The 16,743-nt window shown below is 38.0% G+C and overlaps 4 protein-coding genes and 1 non-coding gene across 5 annotated transcripts; 2 read left to right on the top strand and 3 right to left on the bottom strand.

Annotated features, from left to right (window-relative positions):
* Positions 1 to 307: 307 nt before the first annotated feature.
* Positions 308 to 380, top strand: ZYRO0A06556r. The gene has a single exon. It is a non-coding gene; the product is annotated as a tRNA-Met (tRNA).
* A 944-nt stretch (positions 381 to 1,324) lies between these two features.
* TRA1 (histone acetyltransferase TRA1) lies at positions 1,325 to 12,574 on the top strand (the record flags this gene model as incomplete). The annotated part of the gene is made up of 1 exon (XM_002494608.1): positions 1,325 to 12,574. The coding sequence occupies one exon, from the start codon at positions 1,325 to 1,327 to the stop codon at positions 12,572 to 12,574; it is 11,250 nt and encodes a 3,749-aa protein (XP_002494653.1).
* An 83-nt stretch (positions 12,575 to 12,657) lies between these two features.
* On the bottom strand, positions 12,658 to 13,218 carry GEP4 (phosphatidylglycerophosphatase; the record flags this gene model as incomplete). Its single annotated transcript, XM_002494607.1, has 1 exon — positions 12,658 to 13,218. One exon carries the CDS (start codon positions 13,216 to 13,218, stop codon positions 12,658 to 12,660), a length of 561 nt encoding a protein of 186 aa, XP_002494652.1.
* A 177-nt stretch (positions 13,219 to 13,395) lies between these two features.
* On the bottom strand, positions 13,396 to 14,464 carry BIG1 (Big1p; the record flags this gene model as incomplete). Its single annotated transcript, XM_002494606.1, has 2 exons — positions 13,396 to 14,293; positions 14,358 to 14,464. 2 exons carry the CDS (start codon positions 14,462 to 14,464, stop codon positions 13,396 to 13,398), a joined length of 1,005 nt encoding a protein of 334 aa, XP_002494651.1.
* A 162-nt stretch (positions 14,465 to 14,626) lies between these two features.
* ATP22 (Atp22p) lies at positions 14,627 to 16,666 on the bottom strand (the record flags this gene model as incomplete). Its single annotated transcript, XM_002494605.1, has 1 exon — positions 14,627 to 16,666. The coding sequence occupies one exon, from the start codon at positions 16,664 to 16,666 to the stop codon at positions 14,627 to 14,629; it is 2,040 nt and encodes a 679-aa protein (XP_002494650.1).
* Between the last annotated feature and the right edge of the window lie 77 nt (positions 16,667 to 16,743).

The raw sequence follows: 16,743 nt of genomic DNA, 5'->3' as shown, positions 1-16,743 counted from the left end.
AGATTGACGAAGTTTTTTATTTAACTTTTTTATTGATTCACGTCATTATTTATTGCCCCTATAAGACACTTTTACTATTAATTGCATATTTTTTTTCACCATTATCGAAATTTACGCGACAGAGAGGCGCTATCGCAAATCTGCCAAGAAGTACGTCAGAAAACAGCCAACAAGCGGGTAGAACGTTTCCAGCCAGCAACCCGAAATTACTATGCGGTATTATTAGGGAAGTAGCAAGAAGTTAGTTTTGCTGCTTAGTCCCATCCTGATATTGATGACAGTTTTTTCCTTCATCCATAATTTCAGTGCTTCACTAGCTCAGTCGGAAGAGCGTCAGTCTCATAATCTGAAGGTCGAGAGTTCGAACCTCCCGTGGAGCATTATTTTTATATGTTTTCTTGTTTTTTTTTGTTATATGTAGAGAATAAATAATGCATAAGGAAGTAAATCATTGATCAACAAGAATATCACTGTAGTTTTGTTTTTCTTTGCAGTGTAGAATGTTTTGTTTGACCTTATACTTGTGCAAGGGTTAGATAGATTCGGCGGAGAATCAAAAGTGATAAGATATGGACTAAATATAAATAGTATACAATAATAACATTTTTTTTTTAAGGAAGAAATTATTACACTCCAAGCTTACAAACAACATTCTGTTAGACTCAACAAAATACCACTTTTCCATTAAAATAGGTACTCTGCCTAGATTGGATGACTTCTTAAATATAAAGTAAGGGAAGGTAGCGTGAATCAACATTCTATGAAAAACTATTGCATATCGCCCATCGCGCAATTCACACATTCCTATAAATGTAATAATCTGATGCTAGAAACGACGCCATCGCTAGGGATTTGTGAAGAAAATTGACAATGCACACAATGTCACTAGCTCTTTTCATCCCATTCAACTGATAGAAAACTCCATTTTCAAGTGGTAACTAGCGGCAAGCTATTAGTAGAGGGAGTTACTATACTAAAGCTATCATACACTATTATTTTTTTTTTTTTTTCGCTTTATTATTATTATTATTATTATTATTATTATTATTATTACCATTATAATATTTCACTATTGAATTTCTGTCGCTGACACCGGATTTCCCATTTAGGTAACAGGTCTCGTGATTTGTCTCTTGACCAAGACTAACATGAATTTTTACAAGTTCAAAAAATCGATGTCCTTCAATGCTAGTCCATAACTTTCAGAAATTACGAAAAAGTGTTAAAATATTGGTCAATTGGAATTGCCACTTCTCGTACCACTGGAAAAATTGGTACTTCTGAAATAAGCGTGGATATCTCTCCCACTTTTTCTTCAATCAGAATGTCGTTAAGTGCACAGATTGATCATTTCGTCACTAAATTCGGAGGTGAAGGCATATCCTTACCGGCGAGACATTCTGCACTAAGTGAGTTATCTGATATTGTAGAGTTTGTGAGCAATCCAGAAGAGTATCAAGCTCTTTTAAAAGTTATTATTCCGCTACTTTTAGGGCAATTACAAGAGATTAATGTTTCGTTTGATGTTGGTTCACCTGAAAATAAATTGAGAAATTCAATTCTGAAAGTCTTCAATAGGTTACCTATTAACCAAAATTTTGAACCATATGTGAATCAAGTATTACAAGTCATCATGGGGGCACTGCCGAACGAAAATGAAGAGAATGGTGTTTTATGTATGAAGATTTTAACTACACTTTTCAAATCTTTTAAGGCACCGTTACAGGATGAAGTGGAAGAATTTATTAAGATCATTTTAAGGATCTATAAAAATACACCAGAAACTGTGACCAAAACTTTTCAAAATGTTAACGGAACGGGTGCTTCTTCAGATGATGACATGAGAGATGAACAAATGTTAAACGATGAAGTTGATGGCGGTGAGAATAACAGTACCCAAGATGGTAGCAGTGTTAGTGTTAGTAGTATCAGTGGAGCTGGCGGTGCTACCAAGACTTCGGATCCAAAAGATTCTAAGGCGGCAATGTACTCTTTTAAAGTTCTTTCAGAATGCCCAATCACAATGGTGACTCTTTATTCTTCTTATAAACAACTAACAACCAGTTCCTTACCAGAATTTATGCCGCTTGTAATGGATCTTCTAAATATGCAAGTGGAGCAACAGAGAAAAGCAAGAGAAGAGGTCGAGTCAAGAGGTGAAAGGTATACAACGGTGTCACCAGACATTAGAAATAGAGAGGCGTATTGTGAATTTATTTTGGCTCAAATAAAGGCAACTTCATTTTTGGCCTACGTATTTATCAGAGGTTATACACCGGATTTTTTACAAAATTATGTTGGGTTTATCCCAGATTTGATAATAAGATTATTGCAAGATTGTCCCTCAGAATTATCATCTGCAAGGAAAGAATTACTCCATGCAACAAGGCATATACTTTCTACAAATTATAAGAGGCTCTTCTTACCAAAACTGGATTATCTTTTTGATGAAAAAGTATTAATAGGCACAGGTTTTACGACTCATGAAACTTTAAGACCCCTGGCTTACAGTACTGTAGCTGATTTCATCCATAATGTCAGGACAGAGTTACAACTCGATGATATAGAAAAAACTATTCAGATGTACACACGCTACCTGCTGGATCAGTCCTTGGCGTTAACAGTACAGATAATGAGTGCTAAACTACTATTAAACCTGGTGGAACGTATCTTAAAACTGGGTAAGGAAAATCCTCAAGAGGCACCAAGAGCCAAAAAGTTACTCATGATAATTATTGATGCCTATGTGAGCAGATTCAAAGTTTTAAACAGACAGTACGATACCATTATGAAATATCATAAAAAACATGAACAAACTAAAACTGCTAAAACAAAATATTTGCAAGAGGCGATATTAGTAGACAATAAGGATAGTAATGAACTCATGGATCATATTTTGCAACCAGCAGGTCCTGTAGCTTCCATTAACGGTAAAACAAAGGAAACGGATACAAAAGTTGATGAAAGCAAAATGGAAATTGATGGAGAATCTAACGAAGATAATGATCAAGAGGAACCAGTTGATGACAATTGTAGCATGTATGATATTAAAAATTATGCTCCGATCTTATTGATACCAGTCTCTACAAATGATCCAATAAAGGATGCGTTCTATCTGTATCGTACACTCATGTCTTTCCTTAAGACAATAATTCATGATTTGAAAGTCTTCAATCCACCCCCTGCTGAGTATACCATCGCAAATCCTAAACTTTGGGTGTCCGTCTCTAGAGTTTTCTCCTATGAGGAAGTACTTGTCTTTAAAAATCTGTTCCACGAGTGTATCATTGGCTTAAGATTTTTGTCTAGCAATGTGGGTAAACCACCTCAACCAGTGAAGAAACATTTTGATATTACAATGCCCAGCTTACCAGTTTCTGCTACAAAGGATGGCAGGGAGCTCATGGATTATCTCGCTTTTATGTTTATGCAGATGGACAGTTCAACTTTCAATGAAATCATTGAGAGTGAGATGGAATTCATGTATGAAAGTATGCTGGAGGATTCTGCCCTTTTGCATGTGGCCCAATCATTTTTAACCAGTGAAATTACATCACCAAACTTCGCAGGAATTCTTTTGAGATTTTTGAAATCAAAATTAAAGGATTTAGGTAATGTGGATTTTAATAAATCTAACATTCTAATCCGTTTGTTCAAATTATCTTTTATGTCCGTCAATCTTTTCCCTACCATCAACGAAATTGTATTACTACCGCATTTGAACGATCTGATTTTAGACTCTCTAAAGTACTCTACTACAGCAGAAGAACCTCTGGTGTACTTTTATTTGATAAGGACTCTTTTCAGAAGTATCGGTGGTGGTAGATTTGAGAACCTTTACAGATCCATCAAACCGATTTTACAAGTTTTACTACAATCACTAAATGGTATGATTCTTACTGCTTGTCTACCTCATGAGCGTGAATTATACGTGGAGCTTTGCATAACGGTTCCAGTGCGTTTGAGTGTGCTGGCCCCATTCCTCCCATACCTGATGAAACCTCTTGTTTATGCATTACAGGGTTATCCAGACTTGGTTTCTCAAGGTTTAAGAACTTTAGAATTGTGCATTGATAATCTTACGGCGGAATATTTTGATCCCATCATAGAAACCGTTGTTGAAGATGTCTCAAAGGCTTTATTCAAACTACTGAAACCTCAACCTTTCAATCATACAATAAGCCATACTGCAGTTCGAATCTTAGGCAAATTAGGTGGCCGTAATCGCCGTTTTCTAAGGCCAGCTTCAGATCTGGAGTCCCAAAATGAACTTGATATAGAAATCAATGCATTTTTCAAGATGAATGGTTTAACTGAAGAGGTACCACTTTCTGTTACTCCCGGTGTTAAATCCGCTTTGGAAATTTTAGCAGATTACAGAGCGGATGCAGGGTATAAAGTGAGTGCATTTAAATATCTGTCATCTGTGCTTTTGCTTTTTGTTAAATCATCCACGAATTTCGATGAGAATTATGATGCTCTTTTGGAAACAGCAGTTCATACTGTGACACTTGAAAAGATAGAAATAAAGCCCGATTTCACAGCAGAACCAGTCAAGAATAACCGGACATTTCATAGTCAGGAAAAGCTTTTCATTAAGTTGTTACAGGCCATGTTCTTTTCTTACACGGTTCCTGAACTGAAAGAAGACTCCTCCAAACTACTTAACTGGTTGATAGACCACTTTAGTTTACTTCAGGTGAACAATACTCTGTTGGACAAGAGAAACTACAGCAGTGTTTTCAACATTGATTTGAAACAACCAGGAGTAATGATTGATAGTAGGGTTCTTGTGGAGGCTATATCGTATTCACTATCCAGTTATATTACTGAAATCAGAAATATCGCAATCTCAGGTATCAAAAGAGTTTATGAAAGAGGCAAATTGATTTATGGAGAAGAGCTTGTATTTACCCACTCCCTGGTGTTTGCTTTATTTAGAAGATTCATTCACAATTGTTATGAGGAGGCTTTTTACGATAAGAGGGCTGGTGTCATTGGTATAAAAACTTTAATTGAGATCGGCATATCGGCTAAATTCTTGAAGAGATCCCAATTTGAATTGATAGACGGTTTGCTATTTGTTCTAAAAGATACACCCTCAGAGACGCCCGCTGATATCACTGAGAGTGCTGAAGAACTATTGCTACAAGTACTTCGAACAACTCTTTCTGATGTGAATGAACTAAATTCTAAAATTTCTCAAAACACGATAACTGATATTGTTTGCGAGTTGAGCAATCCGAAGGCCAAGGTTAGACAAGCCTGTCAGAGATGCTTGGCTGTAATATCTGAAGCAACCAATGTGCCCATAGTGAACTTGATGGAGCACTCAAAGCATTTCCTGTTGTCGCCGATTTTCGCCAAACCCTTAAGAGCATTACCCTTTGCCATGCAAATTGGAAACGTGGATGCTGTAACATACTGTCTGGGATTACCAAATACTTTTCTGAACTTTAACGAGGAACTTTACCGCTTACTCCAAGAGGCCATTGTTTTGGCTGATGCTGAAGATGAATCGCTATCTAGTTTACAAAGGGCTACGGAATATCGAACCTCGGAACAGCTAGTGCAACTAAGGGTTTCTTGCATCAAATTATTGGCCTTTGCTTTAAAGAACGAAGAATTTGCAGCTGCTCAACAGGGAAATATTAGGTTTCGTATCCTAGCTGTTTTCTTCAAGACGATGTTGAAGACATCTCCGGAGATTATTGACACCACGTATCATGCACTCGAAGGCGTACTGGCGGAAAATTCTAGACTACCTAAAGAACTTTTGCAAAATGGGTTGAAACCTATGTTAATGAACCTTTCCGATCACCAAAAATTAACTGTTCCTGGTTTGGAAGCGCTTTCCAAACTTTTGAAGTTGCTAATTGCCTATTTCAAAGTTGAAATTGGTAGAAAGTTGTTGGACCATTTGAATGCATGGTGCAGAGTGGAAGTTCTTGACACAATGTTCGGTCAAGATATTTGTGAACAGACTCCCACCAAGATTATAGTTGGAATAATTAATATTTTCCACTTACTCCCTCCTCAAGCAGATATGTTTCTAAATGATCTTCTTCTCAAAGTTATGCTATTGGAAAGAAAGTTAAGAATCCAATTGGACTCACCTTTCCGTGCACCTCTAGCCAAGTATTTGAATAGATTTCATGTCTCTTTCATGGAGTATTTCAAAAAGAACATGGCGCTAAGACAACTAATACTTTTCATGTGCAGCATCATTCAAAAATCGGAAGCAAGAGATCTTGCAGATGATTTTGAAAAAGAAATGGACACCTTTTATGAATATTACATTACGAATATCCCAACCAACCAGGTTCGTGTCGTCAGCTTTTTCACTAACATGCTAGATTTATTTAGTACTCTGGTTAAAATAAGAGGGAAAGAATGGTTGAAAGGCAAAGGAGAGATGGTTTTAAAATTGAAGGACATGCTCGATTTAGTATTGAGAACGATCAGGAAGAATGCTTTTTACATTGATAAGCTACAATTGAATCAAGCTATTGAAAGATACCAAGGAATCTATTTGGATTTCATTAGCTTTTATCCGGAGGAGCAAAATTTGTTGCTAGACTTCATAGAATTTGCCATATCTCACGGCTTCGAACTTTCTCACAGGTTCAAATTGTTTATTTTCGAAAATGTAGTCAGCACGGACAACAGAGAACAACAAGCGGCCTACTTGACGAGTTCTTTGAATTTTGCCCTAAGTGACAAGAATTTGGATGCAGGTGTTTTCGTGTTACAGAATATCGTGAACGCTACCTTCATATATGAGGGTTCAAGGAACAAGTCTTTGAAGAGCTTCTCTGTAAACAACGTGAGACCGGAGTGGCTAGATTTGATCTATCAAAAAATTTGGAAAAGTTCTAATGAGGTTTTATTGAGTAATGTTGCCGGTCGATATGATGTCTATCGTTTCGAACTCTTACAGCTCTCATCCGTTTTTATTAAGTGGGCACCGGAAATGATTACAGATATCAGAAAAGATGTTATCAAATTTAATTGGCATTTCTTGAAATTGGGAGACACATTGGTCAAGCAAGCTGCTTACTTAGTCACTTCATACTTTATTGCCCAATTTGAATTTCCACTCAAGGTTGTCACGCAAGTATTTGTTGCAATTTTAAGATGTTCCCACGCCGAAGCTCGCTATTTGGTTAAACAGTCTCTTGACGTTCTAGCACCTGTAATGCATGAACGTATGATATCTGCTGGAACGCCAAATGCTTGGATAATATGGGTTAAGAGGGTATTGTTTGAAAATGATTCGGGACAAAATAATACGTTATATGAATTCTTGATTAATCACCCGGATCTGTTCTTTGAGTCTCGGGAGTTATTCATCTCTAATATCATCCATCACATGAGCAAAGTGACGTTTATTTCTAATAGCAGCCCAGATAACCATACTTTGGCCATTGATCTTGCCTCTTTAATTTTGTATTGGGAAGATAGAGCCCAAGATATTGAACAATCCAAAAAGCAAGACCAAGATGGTGATGTGATAATGGATGAAACTCCAGAAGTGGAAAACGATGAGAGTGGAAAGTCTACCTCACCTCCGAAGAAAGAATCTAATCAGACGGTTTCGATGAATCTTCGTGAGACCTGTGTTGCATTTTTAATAAGGTACGTTTGTTCCAGTAATCACAGAGCATCAGAAACAGAACTTGGATTGAGGGCCATGAAAATCTTGTCAAGTCTTTTATCAGAAAAACACTGGTCTAATGTGAATGTGAAATTATTTTACTTCGAGAAGTTCCTCATGTACCAAGACTTAGGATCTGAAAACATTCTTTATTACAGTATGAATGCCTTGGATGTCCTATACGTTTTTTTCAAAAACAAATCTGCTGATTGGGTCATGGAGAATTTGACTACGATACAGAATTTATTGGATAAATGTCTAAAAGTTGATCACCATGATATCCAAGAAGTATTACAAAAAGTTCTAACTGTTATTTTAAAGGCGATTAAGCAAAAGAATGTGATTAACGATAATGAAGAGGAAACCCCAGGAAAAAACTTCGTCAATACTGTTATTGCAACAATAGGACAAGATTTACAGGGAACTTCATCGATTGCAGCGGGAGTTATGCTTCTCTGGACGTTATTTATGGTATTTCCACACAGTGTAGATCCACTGTTGGGTCCAATAATGAAGACTTTCAGCAAATTGTGCAAAGACCATTTGAGCACTCCTCAACCTAGGGATGCCGCTGGGGTAGAGGAAGCAAGAATCACCACAAGACTACTTGAAAAAGTTTTGTGCCTATTATCGATGAAAGTATCATCTCTAGGCGATTCTCGTCGCCCATTCCTATCTACTGTGGCTCTTCTAATAGACCGTTCTATGGACCAGAATTTCTTGAGAAAGATTGTCAATATTGCTAGGGGCTGGGTTTTTAACAATGAAGTGTTCCCAACGGTGAAAGAAAAAGCTGCCATTTTAACCAAAATGCTGGCCTTTGAGGTCAGAGGAGAACCATCGCTGTCAAAGTTGTTTTATGAAATTATTCTAGACTTGTTTGATCAAAAACATTTCAACAATACCGAAATTACTGTGAGGATGGAACAACCATTTTTGGTAGGAACCCGTGTGAGAGATGTAAGTATTAGACGAAGGTTTATGACTATTTTGGATAACAGTTTGGAAAGAGATATTAAAGAAAGGCTTTATTATGTGATACGAGATCAAAATTGGGAATTCATCTCAGACCATCCTTGGCTCAACCAAGCTTTGCAGCTTTTATTCGGTGCCATAGAAAAGGACCGTCCTCTAACATTGATAGATGCCTATGGATTGTCCTCACCCAAAATCTTGGGGGAATTTTTGCCAGATAATGTCACTGTTTCCTCTGAATCTAAAAACAAAGACCTTTCTTCTTTCGTCAAGGAGCATGTTGTATCATTAGAAAGCTTTTGCAATATTACCGCTGCAAATATTTTTGACCCGCTAGTCGAGATCTTCTACCAAAATCCTACAGCTATCCACAAAACATGGGTCAGTGTTTTCCCCCAAGCCTACAAGTGCATACCAAGAAATGAAAAATATGGATTTGTTCGCTCTTTAATTGCACTCCTTTCCAAACCTTATCACTCAAGACAAACCAATTCTAAAGCCAACGTCATAAGCACGTTACTGGATTCCATCAGTAGGGTAGATTCCCTGGAATTACCTCCTCATTTAGTGAAATATTTGGCAATATCATACAATTCCTGGTATCAATGCATCAAGATCTTGGAGTCAATTCAAAATAATACTTCCATTGACAATTCTAAAATTGTAGAAGCCAACGAAGATGCGTTGCTAGAACTTTACGTTAACTTACAGGAAGAGGATATGTTCCATGGTCTATGGAGAAGAAAAGCTAAATACACAGAGACCAACACCGCTCTTTCTTATGAACAGATTGGTCTATGGGATAAAGCTCAGCAACTATATGAGGTGGCACAAGTCAAAGCACGCAGTGGAGCCTTACCTTACTCTGAATCTGAATATGCCCTCTGGGAAGATAATTGGATTTTATGTGCTGAGAAACTACAACACTGGGACATACTGACTGAATTAGCTAAACACGAAGGCTTCACGGATCTACTTCTAGAATGTGGTTGGAGAGTGGCCGATTGGAACAGCGATAGAGAGGCGTTAGAGCAGTCGGTGAAGAGCGTTATGGATGTTCCGACACCAAGGAGACAGGTCTTCGAAACCTTCTTAGCACTGCAAAATTTTGCAGATACTAGAAAGGGTGATCAAGACGTTAGAAGGTTATGCGATGAAGGTATCCAATTAAGTTTACACAAATGGGCCTCCCTACCAGAAAGGTATTCTCCATCTCACAAATATCTACTACATTCATTCCAACAATATATTGAATTTTTGGAGGCAACACAGATTTATGCAAACCTTCATACTACAACTGCTCAGAATTTGGATGCTAAGGCTCAGGAGGTGAAAAGAGTTTTACAGGCTTGGAGGGACCGTCTTCCAAACATTTGGGATGATGTCAATATGTGGAATGATCTAGTAACCTGGAGACAGCATGCTTTCCAGGTGATTAACAATGCTTACTTACCTTTAATCCCATCTTTACAACACGCCAACAGTAATAGCAACGTCAATACCCATGCCTACAGAGGATACCATGAGATTGCATGGGTAATCAATAGATTTGCCCACGTTGCACGGAAGCACAACATGCCTGATGTTTGTATTAGCCAGTTAGCTCGCATCTACACTTTGCCCAATATTGAAATCCAGGAAGCATTCCTGAAATTACGTGAACAAGCAAAGTGTCACTATCAGAATATGAACGAGCTCACCACAGGTTTGGATGTTATCAGCAACACAAACCTGGTGTATTTTGGCACAGTTCAAAAGGCAGAATTCTTCACTTTGAAAGGTATGTTCCTGTCCAAGTTGAGAGCCCACGATGAGGCCAATCAAGCATTTGCTACAGCGGTTCAAATCGATTTGAATTTGGCCAAAGCCTGGGCACAATGGGGTTTCTTCAATGATCGTCGTCTATCTGAGGAGCCAAATAACATTAGTTTCGCTAGTAATGCCATCAGTTGTTACTTGCAAGCTGCAGGTCTCTACAAATGTGCCAAGACAAGGAAATTATTGTGCAGAATTCTTTGGTTGATCAGCATGGACGATGCTTCTGGTTCATTAGCGAACGCATTTGAGTCCTTCCGTGGTGAAGTTCCAGTTTGGTATTGGATAACTTTCATTCCTCAGTTGCTCACTTCGCTTTCCCATAAAGAGGCAAATATGGTCCGCCAAATCCTAATACGTATTGCCAAAAGTTATCCTCAAGCACTTCATTTCCAATTGCGTACCACTAAGGAGGACTTTGCGGTTATACAAAGGCAAACAATGGCTGTAATGGGAGATAGAATTGATAATCAAAATAGCTCCAATGATGGACCTCGCCAGCCATGGGAGCATTTGCAAGAATTGAATAACATTTTGAAGACTGCATACCCATTACTGGCTCTATCTCTCGAGTCCCTTGTTGCGCAAATCAATGAGAGGTTCAAGACCACAACTGATGAAGACTTGTTTAGATTGATCAATGTACTATTAATCGATGGTACATTTAACTACAATAGATTGCCATTCCCCAGAGGCAATCCTAAACTTCCCGCTAACACTGAGAATAATTTGATAAGATTTTCAGAGACGTTGTTAGCGCCTCATATTAGACCCAAGTTCAATGCTGACTTTATAGACAGCAAACCAGACTTTGAAACATACATAAAGAGACTACGTTACTGGAGAAGACGCTTAGAAAACAAGCTTGATAGAGCTCCAAAGGTTGAGAATCTAGAGAAACTGTGCCCTCATTTGAGTAATTTCCACCATCAAAAATTCGAAGATATTGAAATTCCTGGTCAATATTTATTGAACAAAGACAACAACTTGCACTTCATCAAAATTGCTCGTTTCTTGCCCTCTGTGGATTTCGTTCGTGGGACTCACTCCTCCTATAGGAGACTGGTAATAAGGGGCCATGACGGTAGTATTCACTATTTTGCAGTTCAGTACCCATCTGTTCGTCATTCAAGAAGAGAGGAAAGAATGTCTCAGCTGTTCAGACTCTTCAATTCTTCGTTATCAAAGAATGTACAGACAAGACGTCGGGACATCCAGTTTACCGTACCTATTGCAGTTCCACTATCACCACAGGTACGGATCATGAACGATAGCCCTCAGTTTACGACTTTACACCAAATCTATGACGAATACTGTGCACAGAAAGGAATTAATCCAGACTCCATACAGGACTTTGTTACGGAACAGTTGAACATTGCTCATGATAAGGCTTTACCTACACCTGATTTAACCGTAGTCAAGGTGGAAATATTTAGTTCAATTCAATCAATGTTTTTACCCACTACGGTTTTGATGGATTACTTCATATCTTTGTTCACTGAGTTCGAAGATTTCTGGCTTTTCCGTAAACAGTTCGCCTCGAACTATGGTGCATTTGTGTTTATGACATATATGATGATGATCAACGGTCGTACCCCACACAAGATCCATGTGGACAAGCAGTCCGGAGATGTATTCACTTTGGAAATGTTACCATCCAGGTACCCATATGAGCGTGTAAAACCATTAATGAAAAACCTTGAATTGAATCTACCACCTGATACGCCGATCTTCCATAATAACGAGCCTGTCCCATTCAGATTGACTCCTAACATTCAAAAGTTAATTGGGGAATCTGCTCTAGAAGGTATATTTGCCGTTAACGTTTTTGCCATTTCCCGTGCCCTAATAGAACATGATAGCGAACTAAACACCTATTTGACATTATTCATTCGTGATGAAATCATATCCTGGTTCAGTAATTTACACAGACCTATTGTGGAGAACCCTCAATTAAGAGAAATGGTGCAGGCCAACGTCGATTTAATCATCCGGAAAGTTGCACAACTAGGTCATTTCAGCTCTTCACCTGCGGTTACCACTCAATTCATCCTAGATTGTATTAGTTCTGCTGTTAATCCAAGAAACTTAGCCAAAACTGATGCTAATTACTTACCATGGTTTTAGATCTTTAACTCAAGTGCCTATCATGCATGTACATAATGTGACAATATATTTCTAATTTTGATTTTTTATTTATATTTCTACGATCACGATGGCTTAAACATTGAATACAAAGCCTTCTCAAACTTCACTATTGGATTTGATGAAATCTTGACACCATCTCTAATCCATACGCTGTAGGATCCCATTAAATTAGCCATCATGACATCAGTAAACAATCTGTCCCCCACTACGGCTACTTGATCAGGACTTTCCACTATTTTATTCTCATAGAAGTGTTTCATTACCTCTTGTCCGCAACCAGGCTTCTTGACGCTATGCCTCAATACACACGTTCCAAGGTCTTTCTCGAGCAATTGTGCCTCTCTATAATCCCTATCATCATTCGACCCAGCAGTATTACTGACCACTAAAAGTGCCGCCCCAGGATATTTCTTTTTAAGATCTAACCACTTATCAGAATAAGCATGCCAGACCTGGTTCTCTCGAGGATAGGCAAAACAGTTATCCTTATCCAAGACCACAGCTTTTATGTTGGGATTTATCGGAATGGGCAGGTCATTAAACGTGGGCACGGCCAGCTGAGGCATACAGATCCTGGGGTTATACACTACTCGAAAAGCATTGAGAGTACCACTTATATTCATTCGAATTCAACCAGCAAATCTACGAAATAATTACACAGACAGAAAGCTTACACAGCAACTTTAAAAGCACTAAAAAGATCTTTCGTGCCAACTTTTAAAGGTTCATCTCATCAAGCTCATCGCCCGAATCCTTGAAATTTTCAACAAACTGCTGCCAAAGGACCAAGAAATTGACACTCAATTAGAACTATCGGTTTCATCTGACGTCTCCAAATTGATCTTGGGAGGCTCCAGTGGTTTTTTATCAGCAATCTTAATATCTTCAGCGGGGTTTTTATCCTTAGTAGTACCAGTGGTAGTCGGAGACCTTGATGGTACTAATTGCAAGATTAAAAACCCGAATAATGAGGTGGTAATTGCAATTAGCAATTGTTTATTCTCTTGAATGAAATCTGCATCGAATATTGATAAATATTCCCCTGTCATACCCTCAAATTTTGGTTTATAGTCGTTAAATTGTGGTGGAATGTCCAGATGATGGTTATTACGTTCAATAGGTATTTCACGATCCTTATCTTGGAAAATATGTTGGAAAATTCTTCCCGTAGATTCTAGGACATCTGTATTTGGCTCTAAAGAAGTATAGATGACCCTATGCGCAGGAGATGGCACTTGCGCTAACATCTTTTTTAAATTTGAGTCAAATGTAAGAATGGCCTGTCCTCGTAATTCTGGATCTTCAGGCAAAGGTGGGTATTCAATACGGATAATTCTCTTTTCAATATCGATATATGGTTGAAAACTCTCAAGATTATCCCCTTCCACATAAAGTAACTTATCAATTCTACAAATTTCTTGAACGTATTCAGTCAATTGCTCAAAGGTATCATCTGGCATCAATTCCACTTGTTCAAAAGCCAATGCTGTAGAACTTTTTCTCAAATACCTTTCCAAATTAACAAATTCTTCTTCATATTCCACAAGATCATCTTTTCTTAGTCCAGGTTGATTGATGAATATGAATGCACTGGTTTCGCAATCTTCAGTGAATTCTCTAACAACTTGAAACAAAGTACTAAGGGGTAATTCTAACGAGTTGTCAAACTTACCTAAATATTTGTGAAGTGCCGGTATTCTTTTATTAATGTTAGTATGAATTCCATTTAAAGGTTCTATTAAAAGTACTTCGAATCACATACAAATGATGAGACCACATCAAAACTGGAACATGGGTCTGTTCGACCAATTCCTCTGCTGATGAAACAACAGCCAACAGGAGATTCAGTACTGACCAAAGGAAGAGCATTCTGATCTTTATGTTCTGTAAGCCCTCTGTTCGAAAGTAGTCGGAAAGTATCAAATTAACCATAGTAAATCAAGCGCATCTCGAAGCCTGCTTAAAACTTGTTGGAGGTCCCGCGCCCTGTGAGAGGGTAAAACTAGTTAATTCATACTACATTATTCCTATTTACAATGTCTTGAGCAGCCCAATTATGTGTTGTAAAGATGCTTTGTGCCCTTGGTTGTCCTGTATGCTCGTAGTAGTATTACTATCTTCTTCCTCTAAGAAAAAAGCATCATCTTGTACCATACCGCCATCATCATCGTCTAGCTTTTCGACTAGCACCTTGTCGAAGCCTGCAGGGTATTGCCAATTGTTATCTCTAATGGCCTTTATCAGTAGTCTGTGCTCTACTTTGAATCCTGCGTGTAAAATCCTTTGATACCAAGCATGAGCCTCTTCTTGATTATTCAATTGTAAGTACCTGAGAACCATGGAGGTACAGAATTGGAAATGCACGGGAATCTTGGCATCATGCATCAAAATTAACAATTGGTTAATTTCCGCTTGTGTGATTTCATTGTTCTGGTAAACCACTATTGAGAATGGACATTTATTAGAAGTAACTCTTATGTTCCTGGCTAATCCACTGGCGTAAAAATTTTGCAGAAGAGCAAGTGAGAGCTTACAGTCACGTAGTTCATACCGAGCATGGTATAAGAAAACGTTTAAGATACCTGTATCATGTCTTGGGTGAATAAATTTCCTTTCTTGCAACACACGGGTATAATTGCTGTACAAAGTCATTAAAAGATCCCTGTATTGATCTACATTCAAAACCTTAGCATTTGTCGACAATACTAACCGATATAATTCTGTCATGACGGCCATAGACGGTTGCCCCTTCAAGGACATAGATGACGGGAGTAAACTTTCCAAAGAATCTATCTCTGATTGCAATTCGAGACTATCTAAAACAGCTGCATTTCCATGGAATGCAGCGTTCCAAAGTCCTAATTCATTAAGTAGAAGACCTGTGGATTCCCTATCGAACCCTGACATGACGTACTGACTAGTAAGTTTACAGTCATTGAAGGATCTAAGTAGAGTAATCAATTCTGTAAATGCATGTTGTTTGAAAGTTTGACTCTGACCTAACGAAACTTTTTGTAAGATGGATAAAATTGTAAAGAACTCTTCATGATATCCCTGACGTCTAAGCAGCTTCAAAACGAATAATAATGGCCTGTGTAAGATCTTCAAAGAAGCACCGTTTTTGGAAACATTTTTGATAAATTGCAGCTCCACTGAAAATGCTTGAAAGAACAATTCTATATCACCCGTCTGTGATAGATAGTAAAGTAAAAAATTGTTAAATCGAAAGAATGACAATTCACTAGGTTCTCTTGTCTCCATGCTGCGTAGAAGAACCGCCACATAAACTTTTGCAAACCTTAAATCGTTGGCTTTAAATACACGATGTAGAATAAGAAGCATTGCATGGAAACTGTACAATTTATGGAATTTTTCGTGAAAAATCGATTGATGATTGCCTTGGTAGAGGAACAATTGGAAGGATGCTAATTGCAATTCCAGTTCTGAGCCCTGCATCATTCTTTTAACAAATTTCCAACTATATCGAGGCCATGAAAGGTATACATCGTTTTTAATCAGAAAATAATAGTGATTAAATGATTCTTGCCGCGGCACATGCTCCCAAAACCATTTATGCACTTCATTAGGGAGTATCATCGCTGAGTTCGCATTTTTTCCTGGATACATTTCATGCTGGAAGGTAATTATATCGTAAAGTCTTTGTCTTTTGTCTGTATCTATCAAATCTTTTCTGTTTAAAATGTTTATTAAACATTTCAAAAAGGAATCATACTGCCGCCTGCCTGAATTACGGAAAAGAGACATCTGTAGTCTTAAGGAATCGTCGCTCAATTGTCTTAATCGTGGGTAAATCAGATGGTAATTTTGTCCAAACTGTTTCTTCATCCTATTTCTCAATTTCCTCATCTCATGTCCATCTTGAACGGAGTTTATTACTTTCAAAAGCTGGGTTGCCTGCAAAGAATTGGGCCTAACAATATCACGAATATCAACGGTCTCAAGAAATCCAATGGCCCTTTGGAATGAAGATTCTGTGATTTCGTGTCTGCTGGACAAATCGCTTAGGAACCGCACACAGGAAGGTCGAAGGCAATTCCAGCTTCGTAGCATTAGGGAAAATAAAGCTTCAAAAATTCGACTAATGCAATCGAATGGCGATAAAATGGACCTTCAGTTCCAGTTTAAAC

Source organism: Zygosaccharomyces rouxii, assembly GCF_000026365.1.
Source record: "Zygosaccharomyces rouxii strain CBS732 chromosome A complete sequence".
Lineage (NCBI taxonomy): Eukaryota > Fungi > Ascomycota > Saccharomycetes > Saccharomycetales > Saccharomycetaceae > Zygosaccharomyces > Zygosaccharomyces rouxii.
The sequence above is the reverse complement of the archived record's forward strand: the minus strand, read 5'-3'. Positions and strand labels throughout refer to the sequence as shown.